This window comes from Stegastes partitus, unplaced genomic scaffold, assembly GCF_000690725.1.
Source record: "Stegastes partitus isolate 25-593 unplaced genomic scaffold, Stegastes_partitus-1.0.2 Scaffold416, whole genome shotgun sequence".
Taxonomy (NCBI): domain Eukaryota; kingdom Metazoa; phylum Chordata; class Actinopteri; family Pomacentridae; genus Stegastes; species Stegastes partitus.
This window is the reverse complement of record NW_007578147.1, coordinates 211,751-235,822: the sequence shown is the minus strand read 5'-3', so window position 1 is coordinate 235,822 and position 24,072 is coordinate 211,751. Positions and strand designations below refer to the sequence as shown.

Genomic DNA, 24,072 nt, shown 5'->3' with positions numbered 1-24,072 from the left:
GGCCTGACTTCAATCCCTTGGGGCTAATTGACAATAAGAAAAAAGAACTGGTGGAGGAAGAGCCAGCTCAATATTTGAATGTTTGGACCACTTAGTCCCTAGCTCGAGTCGAAGGACTATTTGTTGTTATCTTTGTTTCGACTGCTCCATTGGAATAAAGGCAAAAATGTCCAAAAATAAATCTTATAATGTGCAAGTGTGACCCTTTAAGTTAAAAAAAAAAGCTCCCGAGATGAAGTTTTGGGTACAAGTCCTCAATGTGCAATATGTGACACTTCCCTTTCCTGTAAATATGATAGCAGCATAGACGGATTATTGTTTCAGTAAATTCGAAGGTCATTTACATAAAAAACTCTATTAACACATGACAACCGAGCACAATTCTTGAGTTAAGGGGGGGACACTCTGTCGAATTCACATATTAAAATCAGTTTATTTGCTAATAAACTGATCGGGTGCTCATTTATCTATTGAAAAAAAAAAAAAAGTTCTATAACGTCCTCTGAGGCTCCCTGATGAAACCGCAAAAACTGAATGGGAACCTTGGAGTTAGTAATATGCGTAGAAAGGGAATAAAAGATGCTGTTGGAGTCTGTGTTTTTAGAGCTTGAGTCATACTGTGATCTAAAAGCGGATCTTTTTTGTCCTCTAACTTTAAGAACTGACGCTCCGCTTTGGGGTCATTTTTCGGTCACTTAGTGAGAATAAAAATCCTACTTTTATGGCGGCATTCGGTAAAAGTGTGACCACTTCTTGCAAATTCTTCATTAAATGCGAGAATTATATATATATCTGCTGCTTGATAAGTGGATTTGTATCTGCAGAAGGCCTCTTTCTGTGAACAGGTAGCTCCTAACTGGCTGTTACAGACGGCAGATTGCGGTGCAGCGTCTGGTGTGTTGCGCCTACAGTGCTGCAGTCATACCTCACTGCACTTTTGTCTGTGATCCGGCCTCAGACAGAACACACTGATGGAATTCACTTAACCTCCCCGGCCGGCCTCACCTCCGCAACCTCTCGACGTCGCTCTCTCTATCTCGCGCTTTAGGTTTTTCTCCGCAGCCTCTGCATCCCATCATGCCTTGTGATAATTCTCTCACCTTGGCTCCGCTTTTATCTCACAGTGTTTTTGATCTCGGCCGATATAGTTTGACACGCAACAGAGCTATTTAGCCTCTTCATGTTGCTGTATGATTTTTTATTTTTTTTTACGGCTCCCAGGACGGTTACATCTTCTCCTATCAAGTGATGTCACTTTTGATTTCGAGCCAGCAACTCTCTTATCTTATTACTTCACGCGGCAAAAAAAAAAAAAAAAAAAAAGCTTGTCGTCTGCAAATTCGGGCATTATATTTCGTCCAATAAGGAGGCAAGCGTGCTTTTAAATGCAATTACACAAATGAGATGACCGCCTACGTTCCGAGGCCGGCGAACACGGCACATTTAGGTAAGGATGAGCAGACGTGGGCATATTCCAATCCAAATGTGCTTTCTATGAGAATTTCCCACAACAATGAGCAAGCAAGGTGATAAAACAGCGCTGGCTCGCCCACCTCGGAATGCTTTCTGTGTAATTGGAGCCAAGATGGTGTCGGCGGGCTGTCGAGTCAGAATGGAAGCAGCGGTGGAAAATCTCAGCACCAAGGACAGCTCCTCTATAAGACTTAAATGGTAGTCCTGAAGAGAAGAACGAAAGCATCGCTCAGTACGAGAGAAGGAATTCAAGCAGGTTTTTTTGTTGTTCTTGTTGTCATGTGGAAGAGGAGAAATTTCACACATCCTGCACTTTAACGATTCACAAACACTGGAAAACTATGAATGCGCTCCTAAAATGCTCATAAAACGCACATTTTCTGCTTTTTGTAGCACCTCAATTAGCAGGAGCGTCACATTTATCTGTACTGTTTCCCTCTCATGCATCTTTTAGTGGAAACATGGATGTGATGCAACACAAAAAGCACATTTTGTAACATCGAATGCAACATTCCTCCCCATTCCTGTAGAAACTCACCTTTTCAAAATGAATTTTTATTGATTCGTTCATTTCTTGTTATTGTTGGAAGCGTAGTTTTATCTGTTTGATGTAGTTTCGATTCGTCTTTCTGCAGCTGTGCTTTTGAAAAGCACTACACGAATGAAGTTTCTGATTGTTGCCATTAGCTTGATACAGCAGACTCTACCGCACATGGTGGCTTCAGAATCTGCCCAAACAGAAACCAACAATTACTACTTATTAGCTGGATTCACTATCTTTTGCAAGAAGCATTGTGTTTTATGAACATAATCAGGAATTTTGGTGAAAAATATATTATTTAAATCTCAAAAACTGAGCTGAACACATCAGTAAAATATTCAATGAATGCATCGGGATCATGGATCACAGTGACTGGAGACACAACGTGCTCATTAACATTCAACTAAAAGCCCGATCTTCCCCTGACCTTAACCTTAAGTGAATTCATAGCCTAAATCTAACTATAAATGAGACTCCAGATGTGACCTGCTGCACTTTGTGCCTTCTACCCAAACCCCCTCAGCAACATTCAGCCTTTTGTATCAGCACAAACAACAAACATTATAATGGCAGTTTGCCTTGTCTTTATATCAAAAAATCTGTGTTCGTTCTTTTAATTCTGATCCGATTCCCTTGAACACCTTCAGGGAAGTTCTTTAAATCTGGCTTAAGCGCTCATTCTGACTGAACCATGACTGGAAACTGGAAGTCAAAGGTCACTTTGTGATCACAGGACATGTTTTTTGGGTTTTTGGCCATTACTCAAGCATTCAGCTTCAAACATGACAGCTTTCCACTGTGTGAGGTTTTACAGTGTTAGAGCAGAGTTGTAGGTCAGCTGGTGTGCTCGGGCTGCAGCAAAGGAGGCAGGGACCTCATGGAGTTACATCGAAGCCATTTCAAGGCAGGAAGAGACTATTTTCATATCATAAGACATGTTTTTGGCCATAACTCTACAATTTGTTCAATGATTAGGACAAAATTTCAAACAAATGTCTCATTAAAAAAGGTAAAGTGATGACATTTTACACCTTTCAGCTACAACATTTAATCACAAAACAGGTCGGACCAGTCAGACATGAATACATACATACAGTAGGTCTTATAGCCCCATCCTCACAGCTGTTTCTGCAAGGCATATAGTATTTAGTTTCACCATTGTGACACAGAGACACAAATAAAAATGTGTGCTGAGCATTTCCACCATGGATGGCTACGTAACAAACACAGGAAAACCAGAGTGTGTCTTTCTGTATCATCATTCTCCTTCAGAATCATTCTTGGGGTCTAAAATATATGGTTTACTCTTGTGTACAAGTTGCCATTGTGAGGGTTAGAGTAGTTTTACAGTGTTGGAGCAGAGTCAGCGGTGAGCTGGTGTACTCGAGCTGCCATGATTGGGCAGAGCTGGGTGGCGACTTCATATGTCCGCAACTACTAGAGGAAGCATAGTGTTGAGTTAGTGTCCTGTAGCACCGTTTGGTCAAAGCCAAGGAAAGATGTTCTTTGCCATCAATGCCATTTGTTTTCACTATTTGACGCTAATTAAACCTCATAAGCAGTTTGGAGGAATGGAAGTGGTATAAATAACAGACCTTTGATCCAACAACTAAAATTTGTTTCCCCTCATTCGACCATTTTTTTTCATTTAATTCGATTCTTCAGTTGTTTGGTATATTTTGGACACAAAAACTACTTAAAATACATCTTTTGACAACATTAACCAAATGTTACAAGGCAAACTTTGTGGTACCTGAAAAGGAACGACAACGACAACACCAGTAAATAACATTTAGCTATGGACTCCTGATGTTCACAGCTTCTTATGGGTCCATTGGACTACCCTGATTCCAAGGGGTCCTGATGAAGTGGATGTATGTGATGAGTTGGGAGTGAGCCCAGGCTCCGGACGCACAAGGTGTCTGACTTTGGACACTCTGGTTGGCGTCCGTCTTTTAACCATGAGTAATATGTTTTCCTCACTTTAATCGAGCTGCTTTAGCTACTTAATGCTAAACAAACCTTCAACCAAAGAGATGGTCGTTCAGAAATGTATAGTTTTGGTATTTGTTTCCCAATGAGATGCTTTCATTCCTGGATCCCACGAGAAACAAATATGTTACCCTCTCTCTCTAAGCAAGCAGAATCTAAAACATGAATCTATTTAACCAGAAATACATCCCCGCATTTTTAAAAAAAGGCTAAAAAAAAAAAAAAGTGTCACTGTTGCATGAGGAGACTGAGGAAAGCCTTGCGTCAGAGCTTTCACATGTCAAAATAAAGTAGATGATATAAGACCTTGCCTTTGCTTCCCACACAAGAGTCCCTTGACATGTAGATAAGTCTGGCCTCACCAATCTCACTTCACTACAATGACTGTCTTTCATGCCATTTTTCCACACACATATGAAGCGCCTTATTTTTTTTATTTGAAGCTGTAAGGCTCCTGCCGCCACCAAGCGCCCCTGCTAGCTTTGGGTCAAATCCTTCCAGCAGCGTTTTAATGGTGTCTCCTCTTTCCTTCATGCTCGGCAGAGATATTAATAGCAGGGGTTAGTGGATTGCACACTCAGAACCGCACAATCTGCTCTCACCGAAGGCGGGCGGCTGCAATAAAGATTACCACCACGAGTTGGGGATTGCTTTATAGGCCTGTAAACTCATTCAAGATGTTTAAGAGCCATTTCGGTTGCATTTTATTTATTAAGAGGTGTCCTTCACGGTGATGCATGTAGCTTTTATTGCCTCGGATGGTTGTACTTTTGCACACGCTCCCAATTACAGATATCAGGTGGAGGTGAATGCTCAGGAAAACTCGAGATGAACCCAAACAAATCACTACGCTTGGAAGAGTTCGACGCAGCGTTGATTGGTAGGTATAACAGATATCTGGATGATATCTCATTTTGAGCGTACTGGAGAGCAGAGCCAATGTACCGTGTACAATCTGTGTGTGTGTGCGGGGGGGAAGTCTGTGGGTGTGTGTCTTAGGGGGTGACAGATGATTAGGAGATGTGAAGACACTGCAGTGTGCTCACTCGGCCCCCCCACCACCACCACCACCACCACCGGGAAACCACTCGCTTCTCTCACTGTTATCAGCTCACTTACTGAAACCACCGTCTGCCGAGGTTTTCCTCCTTTTTTTTCTCTCTTTCTCATGTGAGGGACGCACGCTGAAATGTATCCAGGAGAGTTGGACTGTTTGTATCATCCCACTAATTCCGCTTGTGTCGCCTGCCACTGCTCTGGTGAAATAAAATATCCAAATCATTTCTCTGGCAAATGACGAGTAGAAATGGTAAGCAATGAAAGAAAAAGAAAAAAAAACACCACCATTCATCACATTTCAGTCTACAGTACATTTCAGCAAATACGTTTGGAAGGAAACATAATTGCATCCAGATTGCATTTTCTTTTAATTTAATAAAGAAACATTGTCGATTTAAGTGTTTGGCAAGTTGCAAATATGCTAATACTGAATGTGTTTTTTTCTGCCAAACCATCCAGTCTTGCAGGACGATGTTAATTTGCTTGTTTTATTATATTTCAATTTAACCAAAACCACAATCATTTTCTAATCAAAAGAGTTTTTGTTGCCTTAACTTAAGGACCCCCCTTTTTTAGTTTTATGTTTTTTTTGATAACATGTCCACATGGGCCCTGTGATAGACTGGTGACCTGTCCAGGGTGTCCCCTGCCTTCACCCTAAGTCAGCTGGGATAGGCTCCAGTCCCCCGCAACCCTAGTGAGGATTAAGCGGTGTATAGATAATGGATGGATGGATGATGGATAATGAATGTCCACATGGTGTTCATCAGACGCTCAAAGACTCACCTTGCGCAAAATAAGCAGTTAACAGCATGGCCGAGCATTTTCAACTTGACACTGCAGTGTATCAATGACAGTCTCAAAGACACAGATTCGGGGTTTCACGTGCAACAAACTTCAGGAACCAGTCCTGTCAGATGCAGTGAATGGTAAGGAGTGTATACAAGAGAGACAGGGACCTCACTGATCTACACTTTCCACTGGAAGTAATGGTGTAGAGTTATACAGAAGCCATTTTGGAACAGAAAGGGATTGTTTTCCATAAATTAACTTATAAATATGTGATAATTTCGACACAGAGAGATACATTTTTAGAGGTTTAACCGATGTCAAAGAGGTACTTTAACCACAGACTATGGATGGAAACCCTGGTCTCTGGTATGAGTTGTGCATGTTGTATGCCCTCCATCCTCCTGTCTTTTATTCAAAAATAAATGTTACTTCTGAACATAATCCAACAGCATCTAAATGAACCTAACAGGTTTTTGTTAAAAGTGCTAAATAACTGTTATTACCATCGGTAATTGTTGACTCTTCTCTTTACTGCAACACTATGTTGTAGCATTTACCATTATCTGGTAATTGCTGCTGAACATAGTTAGCCTAGCTTAGCATTATAGAATGTTCAAAAAGAATCTGACACAATGAAATTCGTGTAGCACAATGATATATTTTTGTAGGAAATATATTTAGGTTATCCATCACCCCAGGGCTTTTGTTGTTGTTGCTACAGCATCACCTAGTAGGTTGTGGGTTGCCAGATACAGAGTTGGTAAACACAGGTTGTGCTAAAGGTGAACACAACAGAACCAAACCTGGAGGCTTTACTGTCAGGCTGCCAGTTTTGGTGCTTTTGCATTACTAAACAGAGAATGTAACATGTAAATTAATTACTTGAAAGGTTGCTTTTATTCCTCATGCTTAAGCTGAATATGTCCTGACCTCATTAGTCCACATTACTCTTTCTTTTTTTGTTGTTTTTTGGTTCAGTTTTTTTTTTTAAAAATTGATGTTCCCTAAGCTTTTGCACTTTCCCCTTTGCTGCCGTACCGCTGCCTCACTGTGGGATCAATGACGAATTATCTCATCTTATCTTTATGCTTTTATTTCCACACTTAAAGTAGGTGTTTTATCTGACTCTAAGAAAGAAATCAAATAAGTTAATTTCCCAAAATGTCAAACTATTGATTGAAGACCTGAGTGACTGCAGCATGAATGATGATCAAGTTTCAAATCTGAACTTTCTATAAGCGTTTCCTACCTATCATGGCGAGGGCTAACAACTGTAAGGTTTCTACCACCACAGAATGGACCACACATCTGTAAACCCTCGATTTATTGACAGTCAAACTAACAGCAATCAGTAGTGGCTGATTAGTCTCGAGGTCCTGTCAGAGTCGGTTACTGAGACAAATTGGTTTGTCTTCGGGTTGCCTGATGCTGACACGGGACCCCCTCTCATGAGACCTCACCTCTGCCACCCGGGGGTGTGTGGGCGTCTGACAATCTTGTCAGGGTTCTCCTTCTGAGGTGAAAGGTCAAAGGGCTGAGATTAAAAACAGAAAGGTGAAAACGAAAAGAGTACGCGAGACACTAAGATGTCAAAGGCAAAATTGATTAAACTAAAGCAGGAAATATATCTCATGTAGCTTTATTTTATTGGACGTCTTAATTATATAATTGCATGTTTTATGAACGGATAAGGGCTGCAAGGTGGCGCAGTTGGTTAGCATCGTTGGGTTTGGGTGTCCCCTGCTTTCGCCCTAAGTCGGCTCGGATAGACTCCAGCCCCCCCGCACCCTAGTGAGGATTAAGCATTGTATAGGTAATGGAAGGATGGATGAACGGATAAAAAATATACTGCTGAATGTCAGATTGCTTAACAAATGGCTTCATACTCAATCAGCAAAGGGCCTTGTGGTCATAAGTTATACATACAGCTCCACCCCTCAGCACATCAAAGACACCTTTTTCCACGGCCTTTGTACTATTGTCTTTATATTCGCCCTTGATCATTACCAGCGAGGCCCCAGCGTTGGCCTTTATGTGGATGACTAGGAGATGCCCTAAGGCGGTCGAAGAGCATGCTCCCAGCATGAAGCCACTTTCACCAATGGAGAGCAGCCTAGTGGTCTTTGAAGTCAGGACCCTTAGAGGGATATCAAGTGATGAATGAAGAATCAAACCAGTTCAATTTAATTGAATGCTGTTCCTCTGTTGCTTAGGATATTTATCATGTAGCAAGGGAGTCAAGGTTGAACTCTGCCCTTTCCACCGTTAAAATACATATTATGAAAGAATTATTTAATAAGTAAAGTATTAATAAATTGATTTCTTGCTTAATCAGTTGCTTGGGAGATGAACATGCTTGTTCTGTCAGACCAACAGTCCAAAACACAAAGATACACAAAGAATGCATAATTTTCACATTTGAGGCGTTGGATCCAGCAGATACAAACCAAGTAATATTGCAGAGAACTTGAGTAGATTAGTGATTTTAGTGTAGATTAGTTTAAAGCCATGCTAGCAGCTCTGTGAGGCTGAAGGCTCAGAGGTGCTTTGAGCTCAATGCTAATGTCTGCAGGCTGACATGAATGACAATGACACATACTGATGTTAAGCAACTCATGTTTACCATGTTCGCCGTCCTAATTCAGCATGCTGGTATACTAACGTTTGCTAATTAGCACAAAGCACAAATTAGAATAAAGCTTCCTATGATGGCGCTGGATGAAATGCAAGATGTACAAAGTCATTTTAATTAATACTGAAGGGAACATAAGTGTCTGTACAACATTTTATTAGAATCCATTCCATGCTTTTTGACAGCTGGCTACGAATATCAAACTCAACCTGGCACTACACAAAAGCTGACTAACTTTGCAACTGCCATCTCCTCTGTGGACTGTGAATGTCTGTACAGAATAGCAGGGCATCTTCTACTTTCCGAGATGCAGTAAACAACAGAAATTAGTACACCCCTTGAGATGCTGATACTGAATCTGTCAAGACTTCTAAGTTGAGAAATAGGGTATTTCCTCGTATGTCAAAATAAAAGCTAACAGTTTAGATTTACTGTTTTAAAAATACAGGCCTCCCAATGGGATTGCAATGTAACATTACTGAGATTCAAATCTTATTTTAAATACATTGTATGTCCACCTTTATACATTATGACAGATCCAACCCTAATCTGCATGGTTGGACATCAGTGTTGCACAAGTTTCCAGAGAGATGTTTTACCATTCTTAACAGATAACTTTGTTTGTTGTTTGTGTTTTGCTGGAGGGATTTTGTTGCGCTACCTTTCTTTCTAAAATACCCCAAAGGTGATCTACTGGATTCTAGTCAGGCAACACACTTGGCCAGGTCATAGTTTCCTGTTTTTCTTCTTTAGAAACTTCTGTGAGATTTTGGCAGTGGGCTTTAGATCACAATCATGCTGGAATATTCCTCTTCTACCAAAATGCTGGAGACTGGTAGTCATTTTGTCAACCAGTATTTTACTGAACTCACAGGCATTCTTAGTATTATTTATAAATGTCATCTCTCCAACACGTTTTACACTCATGCAGCTCCATAACATCGCATTCTTACCTTTGTTCTTCACTGTTGGGGCTATGCATTTACCCCATTTGAGCTGAACAAATTTACCTCGGTCTCACCTGATCAAAGCATGTGCTCGCAAATTCATCAAGCTTATTTTTGTGTTCTTGTTTTCCTTTCTATGTCTGTAAAGACTCACAATCAGATTCACAATTCTTTTTAATGTGGAACCATGATGCAGACATGCAGATAAACACAGCCCATATGCCCAAAACTAAGAAAGTTCTGCTGTTTACAGGCCTTTTTTTAATAACCATATTCATGCAACTTGGCTATCTGGACATCACAGTTGTACTGAATTCAGTTGAAATGATGACAGGTTTTCTAGTTTGCGGGTCAGGGAGATTTTCTCCAAATAACACAGTCATTAAGACGTGATATAATTTTCATAGCAGTGTACTAACTTTGGATGTATACTGTAAATAAATGGGCAAAAAATAAGGCTTATGTTCAGTTCTTCCCAAGACTAAACACCAAAGGTCTCTGAAGAAAGAGCTAGCTTAGCATGGCTTTAGCGACCCTCATCTCTAGAAATAGCTACGTTTATTGTCCATAATCCTTAATTCGTACAGTACATTTTCAAACAAATCAATTTTTGCTTCTTAAACTGGCATATAATTAGACTGCAACACTGAAGGCCAAAAGTAAATCAATAAACCTAATAAAACATGTTTTCCATTACCTTGTGCGGTGTAGGTTAAACATCGACTTCCCAAAATTCTCAAAATGCAGTCCGTAAAAACAGAGTCTCTTGGTGTACAGCGGTTTACACCAAATAAAGAGCTATAATTGCTACAAAACATTCATGGGTTACCCAAACTAAACAAGAATAAGCACTATTCCCAAAGTATGTTCAGCATCCCACCAAAGAGTCACCAGAATTTATAAAGTGGTTTTTGGAAGGAAATCCGTCATGATCAGCAGAAAACATCTGTACAATAATTAAAGGAATGATTGGCTGTTGGCATAAGATGCTTTTATTTTGGGGAAAAACATATGCTGGGAAAATACCTAAAACTAATCAATTCCTTGTGTGGATTATTGATGCGAACACTGCACCCAATTTTAGATTAGTCACAACTTTATTGTATCCAGAGGGTGTATATTTGAAACATAATGTAATGCTTACAACGGTAATTCAAACCATTTTAGCCAATTACAGCTTCATGCCACTGACTGCATTGTTGCTTCCTGTTTGTTACACCCTCCATAAACTGTTCCACAGCCTGACTATGCTCATACTTGATAGCTTAGATACCAAATCAGTGCAATTTTTTGCTTAGTGTGTAAATTTGTTGCTTGCACTTGGTGCAAACGACCCTTTGTTGGACTTTAGATTAAAGCTATTGAGATATGATTGCAACATTGTGTTAGCATGAGAGAGTTATACAGACCATGTATTAGAGTGGGTTAAAATGAAAACAGAGCAATACTTTAAGCTGAATGCAAGGTCCTTCAGAATGCCGAAACACTGCCGGCAGTAAAGGAGGGGAAAGGGAAACAAGGGAAACGCAAGGCCAGTTGAGTGGTAGTAATAATAGCCTTTTAGCTACAAGCAACAAGTCTTCCAACAAGAACAACCATATATAACCTGTGGGAAGGTTTCCTTATGTTTGCCCCTATTTTTTTCTTTTTGGTTGTTTTGTTGACCCCTCCATCCACCACAACCTCCTCCCGACACAGATCTGGGTTCTATAACTGTGTCATTTTACATTCTCCTTGTCTTCTATCATAGTTACTACGGACTTAAAAGAGTCACAAGATGGTCCCCCTCCACTATATACCCAGTTTTATTGTCTACTTTACTGTAAATGGGACCAGAATTTCCCCCCCAAACCATAATGCTTCATTAAAGGAGATTTAAAAGCAGCATATGAGATCATAAACTCACTATTAAAACTTTTACTGGGGTAACAAATCAAGTGAGAAGTAGGGGCACTTTCTCATAGACTTCTATACAACTGACTTCTTTTTGCAACAAATGGAATCGCCCCCTTCTGGCCACTGAAAAGAATGCAAGTGTAACTCACTTTGGCTTTGGCTTCACTTTCCAGACCCAGAGGCTAGAGCCACTTTTTATATACAGTCTATGGGATGTGAACAAGGCATAATGCAACTTAAGGCAGCTTTTTTCATGTTGCCTTCGTCTTGCATGGCTAAAGAGTAATTAAATTCGAGCAGTTTTCTGCAAAGGCCGACAACATTAAAGATCTTCAGGGGAGACATAATACTTTGTTTTCTTTATTTTATATCTTTAATTATAAACTGTAAGTACATATTATGAGAAGTTTCATATTATATCAGATTAATATGCTACTCAGTTTGACAATATAGTTGAGACCATAGAGGAGATTTGTTCTAAGACAATAAAAGGACATCGAGAACATGGATGATATTATAACCAAAACTACAAATCTGTGTCATGATTGCTGTAAAATTTAAAATACAGGGTACATTGGTATGGAAAACTAAAATGTAGGCTTTTTTTGTATGGTTTTTAATTGGGCCATGAACTGTAGATACAGTACAAGACTGGTACAAACAGTGAAAAGTAGTATAAAGACAAAACAAGAATTAAGAAGAAAATACTGGTATTAAGTGTAATTTTAACATTTTTGAATAAAAAATTCAAAAGATGAAAGAGAAAAAATGTGGACTTGAATAGGAAATTTACACAATAAAATCAAAATTTGTAGGCGCTCTGTTAAGTCTGATGAGTTTGCCCGTGATATTGTTGTTAGTTATTTCAATATACGCTTGAAGACTGCACATTTCCAAGAGTCCAAACTGGTGAAATGAAGTTTGAAAAGATGAAGAACCTAACTTGGCAGAGAGAAGCTTACAAAAACATGTGGGTGGCTGCATTATGGGAAATGTAGGATGGGACTGAATGTGTTTTTGGAGCTTGACATACTGTATATAGGAAGTAAAAAGATATCTCACCCACGTCAGCATCAGCTTTTAAGTTCTCCAAGTTTATGGAAGCACCACATTAAAGTACAATGTGACCCTTTATCGAGCCAAAAATCACGCTTTGATGGGTAAACTTGTAAATTGCAATAGTTTGTTCGTATAATTCATTGAAAGCATGTTTTTAATATGAAACTCCAAGTAAATGATACAGTGCCAACCTTTAGTTAGCGTTGTGTCACTAACTTTAAGGCTAAAGAGCAAAACGGAAAACCAGTCAAACTCTAATTTTCCTCTAAAGCGATCTAATTGCTGAATTTGTCTGTAATACCTCGAACATACGAGCATTTTGTCTCTCTTTAATCACCAAGATGAGATCAGTAATTGGCTTTTTGGGGGGTGAGAGTGATGAGTATTTTACAAAAGCCTGAGGAAGGAAAGAAAAAAAAAAACAAAAAACATCTTTAACATTTCTAATGAAAGCAATTAAGCTGGAGAGCATCCTTTTGTCTTTGTACTTCCTCTGTTGTGCCTCTGTGGCTCAGAGTGGTTACGGAGAAACAAAACCAAAGTATAGAGAGGCCGATTGGATCATTTGTAGAATAGAGTGATTGAAACAACAGAGAGCGGAGAGGCTGCGCCGCTCGGGCTGTTAACAATGTTGTCTGTTTAAGGGTTCACAAGTTCAGTTCGGGGGGATTTGCTCCTTTTTATCTGCTCGCTCACGAAACACAAGATCTGAGACGAACCTCGCAGATCCCAGTGCACACGCTAATGCTGCTGGAGAACGCGGTGTTCAGGGTGCATGTCCCCAAGCGCACTGATGGGGATGTCATCTAGATAAATGTCCCCATTTACCGCCCCTTCCTACTTCTATTCAGCTGGGACATGGTTGGATAGAGGGCACAGTGTGGGCAGCTTCAGAGAAGGAGTGGATGTAGGGGGGTGTTTATGGTGCCTTCGTTGAGTCCGCTGAGTCCAGCACAGCCAGCACGAGCGGCTGAGTCCGAGCTTAAACACATTAGAGCGGGAAGACTGAGGAGAAGCCTATAAGAAGTGCTTAATCTCAGTCAGGAGTAAGAGAGAGAGAGGAGGAAAGATGAATGGAACTGCTTAGTGGATTTGTCGCGAAGTTCAACACTACTATCAACACTTCTCACCATCCGTCAGTGGGTTTACATGCGCTTAATAGTCAGGTTTCTGCAGGAGGACCCTGATTCCTTAACATTGTTTAGACTTGAAACCTGGTTTCGTTTATCAAGGTGAAGGATTAAAGTTCACAAAGCAAGACTTCTGCAGGAGAAAGAAGATTTCTTGACCATGTATGTTCTTAAAAAGGTTTCTGACAAGGGTAGCAGTTGCATCGGAAAGGAAACACCACTGGGATGGCAATCTATAGGGATAAAATAACACTTCTCGTAGCTGTGTAAGATGACTATTTCCAGTCTGACTGAAACTAGAACTCAGATTTGGGGGGGAAAAAAAAAAAAAGAAAAGTCTGAACAAGTTATTTTGTCCCCAAAGCAATAGATTTCCATCATGCTAGCAGCTCTGTGAGACTTCCCTGCATTCATTTGATCCAAGTGCTTATGATGATATGCTAATATGCTCACAACAGCATTGCAAACTTGCTGGAATCCAGTAGGTATACGCTTTAACATGTTCATGATGTTAGACCTTCAATTTTATTCTCAGGAAACCATGAGTGTCTGTACAAAATTTCATCGCAATCTGTCCAAGAGCCAAAGTGGTGGACTGGCAGACTGATGCACTGACACTGCCTGTCTGGGGACCTGGGGAAAAAAAAACTACTTCAACCTGGAGCACAATGATTACTCTAAAAGAAAAGAGACCTAAGGGACAATAGGGATTGTCAGATTGTCAAAAAAAAAGGGCCAAAAAAAAAAAAAAAAGGTTCCTAACAACCAAGTAGACCTTTGAAGACCTTGACATTAAAGTCGTCAGATTACTGTAGTGCAGGGAATTACTTTCTCTTATCTTTATCCATACCTTGCATTTCTCTGAATAACATGAATTTGTACAGTTCCTCAGTGCCACAGATCAATCTCTCCAGTGAGCTGATCTTGCATTTTTCTTCGTAGGAGTTCTTAGTCTGTGTCTTTTTTCATAGACTTGAGAAAGGTTCTTATCAAAGCTTATAAAAGTCACAAAAGGTATGACTGCAGATTGAGTCAAGGTGGTTCTGCTTGTAACTGTTGAATCTTCTCATTTCATGTTATTATCCTCTCATAACAGAAGTAGCTAAAGGCAACAGTTAAGACCTGGAGGGTCAGCATGGGAGGTTCAGCTAATGCACAAGCGTTCACACATGTCCAGACCAAAATTTGTGGTATAAGGGCTGTATGGTTCATACTTAGTATTATGCATGCTTTAAATATGTAGATCCACTGCACATGTATGCAACTGGTCTTCCCGTGGACAAGAAAAATAACAGCAACTATGCATTCATGGGTGTCTGCAGCTGTCCGAATGCACGTCTGCAAGGGATAGTCAAGGCTTTTTATGAACCATACTTACATTTGTGTGAAGTTGCAAGGTGAAACAGCCACAAAATATGTGTAGGGAGGAGGTTGTGGTGGATGGAAGGGTGAACAGAACCATCAGGAAGAAAACTACACAGCCACCAATTAAGGAAATGTTCCTGCAGGTTGCATATTTTTGTTGGAAGACTTGTTTTCTTTGTAGCAAAAAGATTGTAACTACTCAACTGGCCTGGTGTTTGCCTCAGTTTACTTGCTGTCCGGCCTCTGCATACATCGAGGTTTCACAGAAGTGGGCCAGGTCAGCTAGTCATGCATCACAGAAATAACTTTTTTTTTTGTTTTTAAATCCGGACAGCATGACAACCTGACATAGACTACGTGATGTGCAGACGTATATTCTTTCACATTTAAGGATCCTGGTTGTGTGCCGCAGGATGGAATTGTCTTCAAGGATTTTAGCGTGCACTGATTTCATTTTTCGCTAATTATGCTCAATGGGAGAGCGGTGGAGTTTTGTTGACGGGGTCCAGGGAGCGTTGCTATTTCTCCTGGTAATACAGTGTTTTATATGTACGCACATATTTCTTTTTTTTTTTTAATGGGTTTTATAACCATTTCTGCACCTTCCTTGAGGGAAATGTGTGCTATCTATAGGCATATTACACATGTGTTCTGAGGCACTGATTCGTAATTGGCAGCAGATTAACAGGAAAGGCAAAAGGTTTCAGCCTGTACTAAAAATGACTAATTTCGTTGTTTTGAGGATGGATAGCAGAGCACATGTGTGAGGTTGACGTATACGACAAACAGAAAACTGAGGACATTCAAGAGACAAAGATGTGACTGAGTGCCTCTCACAGAGTGCTGTCAGTAGTCTAAAGAGGGAAACCTGGAGGCAATGGCAACCTCCATATGTCTTTTTATCGTTCTTTTATTCAGCCGGTCTTGTCAAAAGGATCCGAACAAACTGTCATCGCCGCTGACAGGACGAGGCCAGTGACTCAACACAGAGCCTCAGAGGGAAGAGGTCAGTAGTTAAAAAGAACAACGACCTTTTTAGGAAAGTTCCCCCCATTTTATGCACTCTGCTGGTAATGTACTTGATGTAATATTTTGTCATTTTGTCTGCACAAACAGGAAAAAGAGATGCAAAAAGGACCGTCTGGGGACTTCCATAAGCAGCTTTTCAAATGGCAGCAGCACTCTGCTCCTGATAACTATGCTCCAGTGGTTTTGTGCACTTCAGGAGACTATCTGCCACTGTGAAGTGCCCTTACCAAGCATGAATCACTGCATCCTGGCTAACTGCCTGCTCCGACTACTTGCAGTGTAGGAGGCACTTCCAGATGCAATTTGCCAATTCCTGCTCAGGCATCAGTGACTAAGCTGAACAGAAATGTAGCCCACACCTTACAAACTTCTGCTCTCGTATTGTGATTCTAATGCAAATGAGCTAAATTACTCTCATCATACTGTATGAGCGATTGCAGCAGAAGCGAATCAGTTACAGAATGGATTCTTCATGTAGCAGCGTGCAGGCCTGTCAACTCTGATCAGTTCCACCTCTACAGCTGTGTACTCCTACGCCTTACACTACAGGACAATGCAGCGCCTTATCTTCCAAGTCCTCTTTGCTGACTTCCATATGACCGTGCCCGTCAAGGCCCTCTGGCACTTGCAAATGGCACTTTGATAAAGTGGTGCCAAGTACAGAGGTAGGACTCAAAATCCAAAATGTGCTCTATAGTTGTTCTGGAAGTGAAGGATGGGAGAGGGGACAGAAGGGGAATGCTAATGAATGCATCATCTTTCCCTCTTGCGATATCTAACCCTGCTGAAAGTAGAATCAGTGATTGTAGCAAATGTAGCCTTTAGGTGGTTTGGGCATGTGAGCCGATCATCCCCTGAGTGAGATCAGGGGCAGGATAAAAACAATCTAGAGGGATTACAGCTACCACCATGACTCAGACATGGTAAAGTATTTGAGAACAGTTAGTTGGATGTTTTTTGATATTGGTGTCTGAGATTACATCTCTCTTCCTGATGCAATGAAAGAACGAGTGATGCTCACAGGAGTCAATAATTACAGTTAAAACAGTTCAATAATCCTCTGAACTCGTTGTTTTGTTTTCATTTGGACTATTTATTTGCTTGTTTGTCTATTCCCAACCTCTCCTTGCTCTGGTCCGTAGTCTTTCTGTCAGCCTTTTCTGTAGACATTGCAACTTGTTTGCCATTTCATGATTTGTGACCAGTGTGATTGACACCTCCGCTACTGTCATCCCAAGGCCAGTTGTCTTTTTTGCTTTCCCAGTCAACACAGGTTCACACTTCGCTCTGCATAGCTGCCATTTTCTGGATGCCTTCACGCGAACGGACAAAGTGTCAAAATCTGACTTGGCAAACTGTTGCAACAAAACCACCACAGAGCCACGGATGTCTTGGGTGAATGATTTAGTAGTATTAATGCAGACATTCTCCGGGCATTTTATATCCAAACTAAGTTTTTCAAAGTTGCCTCACAGCTTCTCTGCTTTCAGTATGTGGTAGATTTCTGAAAGACATGCTATATTATTCTCCAGTCCGTTCTGCAGTCAATAAACCCCGGCTTTGACACAATCAGGCCATAGCAGATGGCCATAAAGCCTTTGTCCAGGGTACACCTGAGACTCCCTAAGCTTTATCATCCATAACCATTGCTCTGCTGTAAAAAGAAGGGAATATAAACAGATAGATGACACTGAGGTGTGGCCCGGTCTGTTAAAAAAAAAACCACAGCTGCAGTCAAGCAGAATGGTCATTTTTTAAAGGAAGCTGTGAGCCAGAAAGCACTACTGACCTGTTCATGTGTGAAGCAGATGGGAGCGACCCCTCCTCTGTTTTTAGAGCATCATGCTTCACAGGTTGATTGTTGTGGGCATCATAGAGCTGCGTCCTGGAATGATATTTTTCACATTTACCGTCCTAAAGCGTAAAACGTGATTGCACTTGTTGAAAGCTCAATCTGTCCGCTTGTATTTATGACGCCTTACTTTTAACCACTGTAAATCAGCTTTAGCGCTAATGGTGACTCTCTCCAGGCAGTATTTTTTAACACCAGCCATGGCAATTACCTTTGCCGCGATAAATCACGAGCTCTCATCTCCTGCTAATTCGCCGCTCTTTCAAAAAGAAAGATGGGGAATCTTAGATAGTTATGATTGCTCCTGACCCAAGCTTTAACCTGCTCTGGACAAAATTTTGGCACAAATTCTTCTGGGAAGCATCTAATAGCCCCGGTGAGCGATACCTTGGCAAGGAAGCAAATTCACCCCATGCTTCATCACTCTTGTCAGGAGAGCGTTGTAATGCGCTGCAGATTTTCTCCAACCCGGTGCTGTTGTGCCAGTGCTGTACTTTGCATGGATGATCGAAAGCTCCGACGTAAAAAAAAAAAAAAAGATCCTTCCTTTAATCTGTGACCTCCTTCCAGACTGCCCCGAGTTGTTAGTTGGTCTCCTTGGGAAATCTTTATGTCAGCCAGTCAGCGATGAGCCTTGTCAAACTTAAGAGTCTGGCTGCTCAGCTCAGCCCTGATTCAGACTGGCAGCATCTGTCTGTCTCAGCTCTTGGCTTCCTGCAGAAATCAGAGCTGGACCAGCCATGTCAGGATGTATCCAGCTCCTTCACATGTCCACTGGCTTGTTTTTAACTCACCAACCTGCTGCTCAGCTCTAATATTAGTTTGATTTGAGACTATTTAGCAGCTAAGTTCTTGACAGCGGACATCCCTTGACATACATGTGCACTGAGGAGAGACGTGCCTTGAAGAATACATTTCTGTCTGCCGTGTCCAAATCATAAAACTTCCCTAGCTTACACGTTAGGGATCTTTAGGTGGATTTCTCAGAAATCTCTGTCCTCATATCCATTCTCCTTCCCCCCTCTCTTAGTATTTTGGTATTCCGTCTCATCACACGTTTGCTTGACACTCGATTTTTCTTCCTGGAGACGTCAGGCGCTGGGAGCAACCTTGACATATTAGGACATTAAATCTGAATCAGCACCTGTCGCCGCCCTAAAGTGCTTCCACATTTCTCTGTTTTCTCAAGCGCATCAAGGAAAATACAATTCCACCCGCAGTGTCTGTCTCTGTCACATCCATTCTCACTTTCATGTCCACCTTCCTCTACCGTTCTCTCTCTCTTTTTTTTTTTCTTGTTATTCCACTCTTCTTTTATACTTCAGTATTAGAATGGTTTATGTCTTTCCACTGTTATTATTTCGGCTGATTGACTTCTACCAAATGGTTTGTGTCTTTGCTGACTTGTTTAAGCCTTTGTGTATCAGAATTGATCGTTTCCTAAACCATGTTATGATGTTTTAAGGTTCAGTCGTGGAAGCTGCAACTGAATTGCACTGACAAGTTCAAATGAAATAGCGTTTCTTGCCGAAAATGAAGGGTAGTATCAGTGGTTCTGGTGTGTCTGCGTGTGCGCCCTGATGCCCTACTTCTCTGCTAATGTGTAATTTTGTCAGCATTGCGGGTTACATTGAGTACCACAGATTAAATTTTAGTCCCTTTCCCATCCAACTCCTCTCCCCTTTCCTTCTCCCTGTGCTCCTCCATATCCCCTCACATCTGCTCCCTACTCTGTTTTAAAGTAATTACTCCTCATTAATCTACAATAGCTCCCGACCAGTCTATTAATCCAAAGGTCTTGATGGCAGACAGTACAAAATGAGCTCTCCTATTAACTCAACATCATTATTCTCGCTGTATAAGGTGCTGGGGCTGCCGACTTTCTGCAGTAACCCCTGCCCAACCTCCATATTAGCCTTATTAGTGATGCAACATCTTTCCACTGCCCTCTGACTCCTCCCTTTTGCGTTCATTTTTCAGTTCCCACGTCTATGTTTTTCAGATGACTAACCAGAAAATCCTTTGAGTAATAGATGTGGCCTTTCTGCAAGGTTTTTTGGGAAAAAAAATATGCCAGTCGCATTGTACGACTGACACAAGAGGCCACGTAAACATCATGGGGGCTTTGAAATTTGGCATAAACCTCCCTAACAACAAAGGCAGTACGCTTGAGACTCAACTCCCATAAAAAAAATAAAAGTAAAATAAAACACCCCTCAGGTGGTTTTTAATGCAGCTCTTTCCGACTTATAGTTATAGAGGCACAAAGTGTGCATAGAGAGGAGATGGAGGTGGGTGGATGGGTCAGCAAAACATTGCAGATTGAGTCCCATTATGAATGTTCTATAAGTTAATACCCATATCAACAAAGGTCCTGTATTTGATCCCAAACTCTGCTCTTCCCCTTAAGTGAACCGAGCTGTCTGTGTGGCTCCACCAAACCAAACAGAGGCGAAAAGTTATATTTCTCTATTTCGGAAAATATGGCTTTTGTAATATGACAGGAACCAGTGATGTATACGTTCAGATCGGAAGACTTGTTGGTACACAGGGAGAGCTGGAGTTATCGTATCATGATATACTTTTTGCCCAAATACTTCACACAATTTGAAATTTATACCCACCAGTGTATTTTTTTAGCTGTTTCCATAATTTTCTCAAAATGACACATTTGGCTTTCAGCACCACAAGGACATAAGGAGGCAGCCCCCGTTGTAGCTGACTCTTGGTAGTGTGGGGTAGTGTGGACAGAAAGATAGAGCACAAGGGACACTCAAGGTCCAGATGTTGAGCTGTGTTTCTGGGCAGAAGGCCCACCAGCCTCGGCCTCTCATTACACTCTTGCTAATGAAGGACTATGAATATGTAATAGGGAGAGGGCTTTGGATGGCTCTGTTAAAAAGAGATTACCACTGGTTTATTGTAAGTAATGCCTTGTACAGTATAAGAGTTGATGCCTTCTCCTCCCATTGTGCTGTGCATAAAGGTGGAATTATTTGATGATTTATGTTGTTATTATTAACAATAGAGGAGATGAATGTGAGTAATACGACAGGGGTCACTTATACTGACAAACCTTGAAGTATTTACACCGACTCTGTGTTTCCTTTCAGCGCTAAGGAGCCTTTTAGCATTTTTTTTCCTTTTTTTTTTTGGCTCATTGTTCGGTTTTATAGCCCACTAATTTTGGTCTTGGCAGCCTTGTTCATTTTCAACATTTTGGAGACCGAAACAAAGCCAACAATAGAAACATCACTCCAAATGAATACTAATGTTGTGCTGTGTCTGCTTGATGGCAGCCTTTTACTAACATAGTTTGCCTGGAGAACCCATAAGCCGATATGTTGCACACACGACGAAGAAAAAAGTGCTAAAGCTGTAAGACTCAGATATCAAAAAGCATTTCTATTAACACTTTGATCACACACGACTTAACAACTATCGAGTAAAGTGTTTAAATTTGGTTAAAAGGTTGCTGCCACGTCTCATGTGTTGTATTTTCACACAAGCAGTTGAATCTAAAGCAACTTTCGAGTCGATTGTTAGAATTTTACAAGCACAAACTGAATCCAGTGTCTGCTTGGAAGGTAGAAAATCAATATACAAACTTATTATGTGCTCCCTGGGAAATGATCAAGAGCAGCATCAAGCGTAAGTGATTTGTCTCGGCCTCTAAGATTCACAAAAATCATGATTCGACCTTTTAAAGCATTGCAGTGAGTTCACGTTGTCGCCTGAGCTGTTTATCAAGCTTTTTTTTTTACAAGCTGTTTATCATCCTCCTCACTCATTAGTGCTGAATCTGACTGCTCAGTGGGGTTTTTTTGCACTTATGCTCTAAAGATCCGGCCTCCGGGTGGACCTCTGCACACCAGGGGCATCGAGCCACAAGTGAGTTTTTGAGATCAGCACCGAGCTCTGGCTGCTAACACAGCCATCAGCGCAAGATCCGTCCGTGTCCTACAAGTGATCCCGGGTTAAACACCGCACACAGGCCGGCGAGGAAGATGAAAACACTTGCCAGCTCACCGCAGAGAAATAGCTCACCCCTGCTATGCCACTCCATTTTCTCCAGCTGTATCGGAGCACTCTGGGAGAGCTGATTGCTGAATGGCTTGGCAGGGTTTTGGGTGTGTATGTGTCTTACTGCGTGTGTGTGTGTGTGTCTGTCGGTGGTTGATGTCCCACTGCGCAAAAGAGTAAATCCTCTCATCCTTAACCAGGCTGACGTGCTTGCTCATCATTCTCTTTCATCAAGACCTCTCCTTCCAGGCTCCCTCCTGTTGAACCCTCAACCCTCAGCTAAATGCTGTAGCATCTCCTTTCCTGTGTGCTTTGGATTACTTCTGAAATTAACCCCAGATAGCTGTCAAAATAAATAAATAAAAAATGCACACCAGAGAAACAAAATGCAAATACAGTATTACAATTGCGGTCTTTATTTAGTCTATTTACTCCTCAGTTAAATTCTCTATCTTAATCCGTCACAATCAGTGAGCATTTGCCGCCTTAATCTTCCTCGGTTGCATTATTTGGTTGACGACAATGTTTCCTGGAATAATCTGTCCTTTATATATTCCTGCCAGGAATGTGAAACATTAATTATCCATAAGCGGTCACCTCACTTCAGCCTTGCTGAGCTGTTTTTTTAAAACCTGTCACAAACAATCGCCTTCATACCGCTCTGTGGGTGTGCTTGAGCTGGACCGGAGAAACAATCCAGCAGCTACCTATCAATCTCAAATGCACACAGCACTCCATACCTGCTCTTAAAGCTGCCAGATTTGAGGATTGGTCAGTACTTCATTGCCAGCCCGAGGCTGTTTTTGCATCGTTGTGGCGATGACAGGTTGTCCAGCCATTTCTGATTTGTCACCAGGCTCTGACTGTGGACCACAAAGCGGTAATGTGGTGAACAGAGAGCTTATATAATGCCTTCAGGGCAGTTTTGAGAGAATAAGCAGGTCGCTCTTTCCCATGCTTTTGTTTTTTCTTTTTTTTTCTTTTTAGATTTAATCTCCTTCTGTCAACACAAAGGTTTTTCACAAAACTACAGTTGTTTAAATATGCAGGATGAGGAGAGTTTTAAAACAGAACCAAGAAAAGTTCTCAAATCTAATAAGCAGCATACTCTTTTAGAGGCACGGTTTTTCAAATTATCATCATCGCAACTTCTGCAACTCATGAGAGCATTGCAAAACGAAATTTACCACAAAAATGCTCTTAAAAGTTTTCTAAGTCTTTGCTCCTATTTTCAGGTCAACTGACTACGGCACAACTTACACCAAACTCAACCTGATGCCAGGGACAACCATCGTGGTGACAAGTTTCTACATCTGCCCAACCAACAAGAAAAAGGTAGGATGACGCATTGATTTTCTTTCTTTCTTTCTTTTTTTTTTTTTTTACAGATATGCTTTCTTTGAACTGCCAATTCTATCTGAAACCTAAAAGCTTTTCTCCAGCGTGTTGTTGAAAGTCTGAGTTGGAGGTCTAAATGAATCTCTGCACAGACAGGCTAATTACAAGATATAGCTGCGATTTAAAAAATATGATCCACTTAAAGTGAAGACTAAAGATCCCACATTACAAACGAGACAGCAGCTCAGCATGAAGGCGCATCCAGAAGTCACTGCAATATTTCATAAACACTCAATTTCACTCAATTTTATCTACTTAAAGCCCCCAAATACACAATCGTGGCCCATAAAACGATCTGCAGCAAGAAAGAAAATGTGTTTTCTTGTTACTTGGATGAATTGACAATTAAGTGACTGTTTAACGTTGGTGTGTACAGGATTTGAAAATGGATGTTCCCCAAAGTGCTTGTATAATAAGTGTAACTTTGTGAGCAGGTAGAGGTTTGATGTCAGATGATTCAACACTCTGTGCCGATGGTAGGAAAGTTAAATGTATTCATTTCAATAAAACCTGTGAGTGCACAGTAGGGTCATAGTTAAGGTAAGGACACTGCTCCAATTTATTGTTGCACTTCCACGAAGTTAGTGTACTTGTTTCGGACTGATTTAACAAATGGTAAGAAAAAAAAAAAATGGAAGCAGCAGAGAAGCTACATGTATGAGTCACTCCCCCAGGACCTCAATCCTTCAATTCCCTCAGCAAAACTGGAAAGAATCTTTTATTAAACTCCCTCTTTCTGATAAAGGCTCACATCTTACAAAACTCCCCGTCCCCAGTTTGCATCGCAGGATTTCTGTTATAAGTTTGCAGTCTGGAGCTGAATCCCTGATGGCATCATTAGAGTTATTTTCTCAGAATTAAGAAAGAGCCTCAGAAGACATCAT

The 24,072-nt window shown here is 41.0% G+C and overlaps 1 protein-coding gene across 1 annotated transcript in view; it reads left to right on the top strand.

Annotated features, from left to right (window-relative positions):
- sorcs2 (sortilin-related VPS10 domain containing receptor 2) overlaps window positions 1-24,072 on the top strand; it is a 389,051-nt gene that overhangs the window by 153,973 nt on the left and 211,006 nt on the right. The window contains exon 3 of the mRNA XM_008285783.1: window positions 23,026-23,125. Coding sequence (XP_008284005.1) covers window positions 23,026-23,125 — 100 coding nt within the window. The remainder of the gene's footprint in view (window positions 1-23,025; window positions 23,126-24,072) is intronic.